This window comes from Hyposmocoma kahamanoa, unplaced genomic scaffold (genome assembly GCF_003589595.1).
Source record: "Hyposmocoma kahamanoa isolate Upper Pololo Valley unplaced genomic scaffold, ASM358959v1 65, whole genome shotgun sequence".
Taxonomy (NCBI): Eukaryota; Metazoa; Arthropoda; class Insecta; order Lepidoptera; family Cosmopterigidae; genus Hyposmocoma; species Hyposmocoma kahamanoa.
In genome coordinates this window covers 10,449,116-10,456,538 of record NW_020653853.1, presented here as the reverse complement: position 1 = coordinate 10,456,538, position 7,423 = coordinate 10,449,116, and the positions used below count along the sequence as shown (strand labels likewise).

General features: G+C 34.2%; 1 protein-coding gene across 1 annotated transcript; it reads left to right on the top strand.

Annotated features, from left to right (window-relative positions):
• The first annotated feature begins 5,024 nt into the window (after positions 1-5,024).
• Positions 5,025-7,181, top strand: LOC113231446. The gene is made up of 3 exons (XM_026465767.1): positions 5,025-5,097; positions 5,394-5,774; positions 6,910-7,181. Exons 1-3 carry the CDS (start codon positions 5,040-5,042, stop codon positions 7,134-7,136), a joined length of 666 nt encoding a protein of 221 aa, XP_026321552.1. The 5' UTR covers positions 5,025-5,039; the 3' UTR covers positions 7,137-7,181.
• Positions 7,182-7,423: the final 242 nt, after the last annotated feature.

Below are 7,423 nucleotides of genomic sequence, written 5' to 3'. Positions count from 1 at the left end.
CTACCAAAGAATGAAACGCCTAAGCGTCTGGTCGATTGATTTTTTATTCAATACTATATGGCACATGAAACCAAATACTCTTATAACTTAAAAACTTAAAAATTACTGAACCAGTAAATTTTATATAGTAATTATAATTATAATTGATAAGTAGACAAATAAATATTATGTATAAATAAGAACAAATGCAATTTTTCGCAATAAAATCTATTCAGTAATTTTTTTGAACTTTCTAATCGCGTTTTCTCAATTCCATGATTTTTGAGTTATGACAGTATTTTTTCATGTACGATAAATAGCACATGTGGAAATAAATAACTGTAAATACAACGAATTTACTATTTTTCTGGGGAAACGTTTAACATGATTTTTTTTAATGTTATAACATCTTAGAAATTTAGAAAAAAGAATTTGTATTTGGACTTGTTTTATGGAAATTTATTTGTTTCTGAGTCGGTGACATTTAGGAACTCTATAATGAATTTAAAAAAAATTACGCACATTTTAATTAAATATTTGTTAGCAACTATAATCTTATGGGCTAAGTTAGTAGAATCAATGATGGCAATTATAATTAATTAATTTATTATGCTGCCGTGCTTACGATATGAACAATATGACTAAGTATAATGATTTCAAACAAGCACGGCAGTGCAATGCAATGCTAAATTAAAATTTATGTAATGTTTTTTAACTTACTTCGTTAATATGCGGGGTAATAAATACACGAAATACCTATGCTATTTTATTCTGTTAAAACGGGTACAATAAAATACGCACATTTTATTTATTTTATTCTATTTATTCATGGTAAACTATAACTAAATTTAAAAAGTTTACATTGATGCAATTACACGCTTTACGCAATAGTATTTTTACGAAATTTAAATTTACATTTATATATTTTTATTTACTTTTAGTTTCAGTTAATTTTAAAAATAATCTTGTCAACCAACGCTTCGTGCAAAAACATCAACTTGGGTGGTCGTTGGTGGCGTCTGCACACGATATTTGGTTTGTATACTTTGGCTTTATTTACAAACCCTTGCAGACCTTTCCACAACCGTCTTTAGTTCAAGTACATAAGGTTCAATGTTGTATTAAGAGAAAGGCACGTCTTGAACCAAAAAAATGAGCAAATATTTATTTTTCGATTGTCTTTATGAATGAAATTTCCAACCAGCACCTTAGATAACTTAGACATATGCTAAGTTAGCGCTGTTTCATTGCTTTGATACAAATTGAAAGAAATAAAAAAACAAAAAATTATATTTATCCACAAAACACGTACACCATTGTATAAGCGAAACATTAAATATATTAAAATTAAGACCCATCTTTGCTGATTTTCCGTCTTCTATAGCTATTCACTGGCTGCACCCTGCAACCGTGAAATGTGTTTTACTTGTGTACAAGGTCAAGAGCACGTCAAGTATGTCACTTAATATTTAAATTGATGAATACCAAAGTGTCAAATTTTATGTGCTCTTGACAGTACCCGTGCAATATTAGCGAAGAAATGTTTACTTATTTATCTGTTTGTCTGTCTACAAATTTTGAAGACCAAGAGATATCGAAATTAAAATTGGTTTTCTTAAATCTTTTCTTTTTCTTTTATCCTCTTTGAGTAAAAACTACTACTCATATGGTTTTTTTTAATCAAAACCTTTAATAAAAAACGGTAATGGTGATGAGCAGTGATGACGACCAGACGGAGACATGAGTTGACTGAAAAATCCAACGATATGATGAAGTCGAGATACCCGAGTACCTATATCTATGCACTATAAGACCCAGCGCCCACTGAAGGAAAGGCTTAGCAGAGGATTTTTAGGTGACGAAGATAATGTACCTTAAAGTTTACCTTAAAGTGGCATTATAGTTGAAAATTCGATAATAGTGGCCCTAGCCATTAGCCATTATAACCTTGGATGCAATTGACAAGCGTGACAGGAGGCTTATAAGTGACTCAGAATTAGCAGAGGCGATGCTGCAAAGACTTGAACGCCGCCGTAAAGTTACCTGCTTATCGGTATTTTACAGGATATATATCACGGAGAGTGCGAGGAAATTACACGCATTAATTCCGCCTTCCCCTTTCCATCATCGGGGGACCAGTCGTAGGCTGGGGTCCCATCCCTGTTGTGCATATTCCAAGAATTCGCACGAAGCGTGTCGCTTCCACATTTATATGGCGAACGGCTATGGAGTGGAATTCTCTGCCTGCAGACTTGTTCCCTAAATATTACAACTTGGACCTTTCAAGGCGAGAGTGAATAGGCATTATTTAGGTGTGCATGCTCCATCGTCGACTTCATTGTCTTTCCATCAAGTGAGATGGAAGTCAAATTGTTTTCGCACTTAGTTTTTAATAAAATAATAATAATAATAATAAAGCCACAAAAAAAAGCTATGACATAATTAGGGGATATCGAGCCGAAAAGAATACAAACTTCGTGAAACAAAATATATCAAATTTTATGACTCTCTTATTTAAGGATAAAAGTTAATGACTAATTTCGTTTGCAGAATCTTTAAAACTATCCTGATCTAATCCTGAAAAGTTGTGCAGATGCAAAACGACAACTTTTGGCTCTTTGGCCTTATGAGGATCTCCTAATAAGGCCACATTTCATTTTGTAGATGTGGCTTAATAAAGCCACATTTTTTTTTAATTTGAAACGGAGAAAGAAAATGTTTAATTATTTTAGTTGTATCCTAGAAATCGACCGTTCAAAATGCACTGAACAGAATGGTGCGACAGCAGATGGTAGGGCAACTTGGTGTTACGCACGTCCGCAGGCTCAGAGAGGGCTCGCTCGCTCGTTTACTTTTATGGGCCAAGTGATGTAACATCGTAAATACTAGCCGATCTCAGATTGTTTTGAACCACGTGATTCCGAACCCGAAATTCTTCAAATATTTGTACCTTTGGTATAATGAATATAATAAAGCCGCATGTGATCACACGTCAATAATGCTTTTATCACAATAAAATAATACGAACTACATGTAAAAATTATGTACAATATTACATGTGAAATTTTAGGCCGTTTATTGGTGGTCATACTAGCTTGCCATTGTGCTTTTGCTGGCCGTCTTGACATAAATTATGTTTAGTGTAGTCGCGTGCAATGAAATGTAGATATTCACTCTTTTTCGAACACATGTAATACATGCAACCGTTAGCCTGTCTTATTTAAGTAATTTCGTTCGTTGATGTAAGGTATTTGAATGCGAGCCTAGATTTTAGGAGGTGATGTGTGGGGGCCAACTTCGCGTACCGCAATCCACGCGCTGAAAATTAATATGAATAAAATAAGAACAGACGGAGAAAATTAAAACACACATCCAACAATGCCGAACTATTAGAAATAAACTGCCTCAGTGGCCGAACGGTTACCATGCTGATTTGGCACGCAGAAGTTTCGGGTTCGATTCCCGGGGCGCGAGAAATATTTGCATGGCTTACATTTATATATCTCTCGTGAGTTTGTGGTTGTCTGTGTGTGTCCAACCATGGTACCCGCGACATAGGGTTTCCCCGGTTCGAGGCTATGAGTGTGTGCATGTATACACACGCGTGTGTGCACTGACCAGCGCCCGATGGCGACTGACGGGACAACGGGCGGCGCGGCGTGTCGTTAAATGTCGGGCAATTCTAAAATTTTGGGCTGAATGTGAATTGTCATTAAATTCACATTCAGCCAAAATTTTAGAATTGCTTCAATTGAAAACCAAAATTTAGCAGAAGTTAAAGAGAAATATAAAAATTAACGGTTTAAACTTTTATTTTAGCCGGTTTTCAGGATTTCATATAATCGGGTAAAGTATATCCCATCGTATAATAAATTAGCACATTTTTAGACAATGTCCTTAGGTGTATAGTATATTTTTGTAAGACCGTTATTTAATAGTAAATACGTAAACCATTTGATTTAGCAAAACAGTTTTTTCCGCTTCGCCTCCGGTGACTCACCTCGTTAAGTTGTTATTTTGTACATGTGGCCTTATTACACCGAGACTGATATTTGTATTATATACAAAAATGAGTAGAACTATGAAAAAAATAACTACGATTGATTAATATCTCAAGGAGCGTTATAGCCACAAGAGTTTTCGTCTCATAAAAATAATATTTTATTTAATTTTTGCATAATATCAAATGACGTTGAGTGTGGTGGAAAGCTAGATGCCTGTCCATAACAGTTACAGTGTCACTCAGAGCTTTAAATCGCAAAGATCTGAAGGGTATTCCTACTGCGCCTGTCACCCTGAGACATAAGTTGATAAGTGTTGTAAGTGCCGGTAATTTCACTAGCACCTTCAAAACCGGAATGCAGTATGCTCACATTATTGCTTGGCAGCAGGAATAGGGTAAGGTGGCAGTACTTCCCTGGACGAACTCTTTCACAAGGAGCTCTACTGCTACAAAACTCATACCAGTGACAATAAAAAAAATATTAAATCTCAAAATACTCAAAACAAAAACATAACTCAAATAAACAAACAAAATTTCAAACATAACACACTTCACACTTTTAAACTTAATTAAAATCTTAATTATTTCTAACTGGTTTCAATTAATTCAAACATTATTAACAGGCAATAAAATACAAGAGGAGTTTGATTGCGGTAATGTTACCAAATTAAAAATTATATCCAAAGTAAATTTAACACTTCTGGACAATAAACGCTTCTGTAAGTAAACATTTCTATCAAATATTTCTTAACATACGGCAGATGTTTTAAATCTGTTAGGTAATATTGTCTAGTTAGTTCTTTCAGAGAGATTTTTCTAGAGAGATTTTAAAGCACACAACGTACGCAACCTGAAATAGTCTTAAATAAAATTCTCCACTTCAATTATTTTTATTTAATTTAATTTTCCTTTTTTATTATTTTGTATGAACTCAGAATTAAATTATTTAAAGGATCGCAGACAGTAATCTTGTAGTAGAGCATTTCATAAAAAATAACAGTATTTGCTGTAAAAATTTATATGTTGACTATTTTCAGGTCGCGTAGCATAATTCGTCATGAATTATCTACCCTTCTTCATAGTTTCTTTGATAGCATACAGCGCTATAACTAATGGTAAGCATGGATTTAAAACATAACACTAAAAGTCAGCAATTACATAAAAACATATAAAAATATTTTTTTAGTAAAAACTAATAATCATAACAACTAAAGATGATAATCATAAGATTAACAGAAACTGATTAAGTAATTTTCTGAAAACTTAATCTGCAAGTTAGTAAGACCACAGTAAAACTATTTTTTAGATAGGTCGCACCCATAATGATGTTGATAGCGGTGCAATCTCCTACGTGTTTAATTTTCAATGAAGACAACTGCACTTAAACAATGTAAATTATTCTGTCCAACAGCCGCAACGACGACGGAAAAAGCTTCCGTAACTTCAACAGCGCCATCAACAACAACTGCAGCTGCTGAAAAAGCTGCTACAACAACAGCAGTGCCTGGAAGGAAAGTAGTTGCAACAACAACAGCGCATCCAAAAAAAATAGCTGTACCTAAAGCACCTTCAAAAGCAAAAACCACAACTAAACCTTCATCGAAGTCACCTACAAAGAAACCTGCAAGAATGTTAGCCCAACATCAGTCTCATCGAAAATCTGAGTCGCAAAACATCTACATCCCCACAGAATTTGATAATTTTATCAAGAACGAAACGCTTGTTCAAGAAATTACTGACTGCTTCCTTGACAGAGGTCCTTGCAATACTGAACGTGGCAAAGCAGTCAAACGTAAATATGTAAATCAATATCTACTATAACTTCAGCAGACATAACATGATCTTTCATATCGAACTGTAAATGAAAGTTCTTGAAATTATGTTGTGATGATGATATGTAAAAAGCATCTCCTATCCCGCATCCCGCGGACCTTGTAAATTATTTGCATTTGCATGTTCATATTATATCACTATAATATGAACATGCAAATGCACGTTTTTTCGGTATGCCAAATAATATAAATTTTGAGCTTGTTCAGAGTAATTGAACAGTGGGTAAAATGTAGGACAATCGTATACTACTCATCGTCAGTTTACATGACATTTACGTGAATATTCGTATTTTTTTTAATCGTAATAATTTATCGAGTTCTTAGGTTTTCGCGATTGTTACACATGGGAAATAAAACTATTTTTCCGGATTTAAATCGCGTATATTTGTTTTTTCAAACAAACCGACGTTCAACCGTGACCATGGGACCTGTAAAGGACCCGAAACGTCGGTTTGTTTGAAAAAACAAATATACGCGATTTCAATCCGGAAAAATAGTTTTATTTCCTACGTAATAATTTAATTTAGTTATCATATCATATAATCTGTGTCAAAATTATTATTCACAGATTTTTTAACATGGTTGACTATTCTATTATTCCCCTTATAATTCGGAGTGGAGTTACAGGTACACTGGCAAGCATCAGTTGACAACTTTGGGTAAAAACATATCTATCTACACTGTACCGGACTGTTCCAATTCAGTTTCACGTGTAGATACTAAAATGTGTGAAGAAATAGTAGGCAACAATGATAATACCACAAGAAATAGCGATAAGGGTAGTAAGATAAACACGATTTAACTACAGCTTGGCAGTCAACCCGTGACCAAGAAGAGCGAAATTGATCTGAAATATCAAAAGAAGGATACAACAGTGAGGAACCCATAACTAGAGACAATCTTTTAGCTTACGCAAGCCTGTTACTATGTTAAGGTCACTGACCAGACTAAATTTAATAGCCAGAGTAGATGAGCTGTTGAAATTATTTGTAAAAAATTTTATACAATTTTAGTTCTACTTGCAAGCTCAGAATAAGCTTACTTCCTTTCAATTGCTTAGAATTGATTTCTAACTTTACGCGTTTGATTTTCCAGGAGTAATTGCGAAGAGCATAAAATACCTATGCTCTCTATGTACTGAAACGCAACATTCTGATGCGAAACGCTATATACAGCATCTCCAACTCCAACACCCGGAAGATTATGATTTGTTTCTCAAAAAATATGATCCCGAGAACAAAATTCAGCAGTTCATGCAAGCGGTGCCAGTTAACGCGAAAGACAGCTTGAAGTCAACAGATATTAATATACTGTTTTTTTGACTCCGGTGAAATAAAAAATCAGTAGCTAAAAACATAAAGCCTTTCCAAAATAATGCCTGTTTTTAATTATATCACGGTGTGAAAGGTGCCGTCACTGTGAATTAGCGTCACACTGATAAGCCTGGAATTCACCATACAAGTATCTAATTATTGCCATTTTGTTTAACCTCTCGAATAGCAGGGTTAATTAAGATTGGCAATAAGGCTGATAAAATTGATACATTCTTTTCTACTAGCCTACACTGTAATGATTTGTTTTTACGTAATCACTACGTCTCAGGTATGAT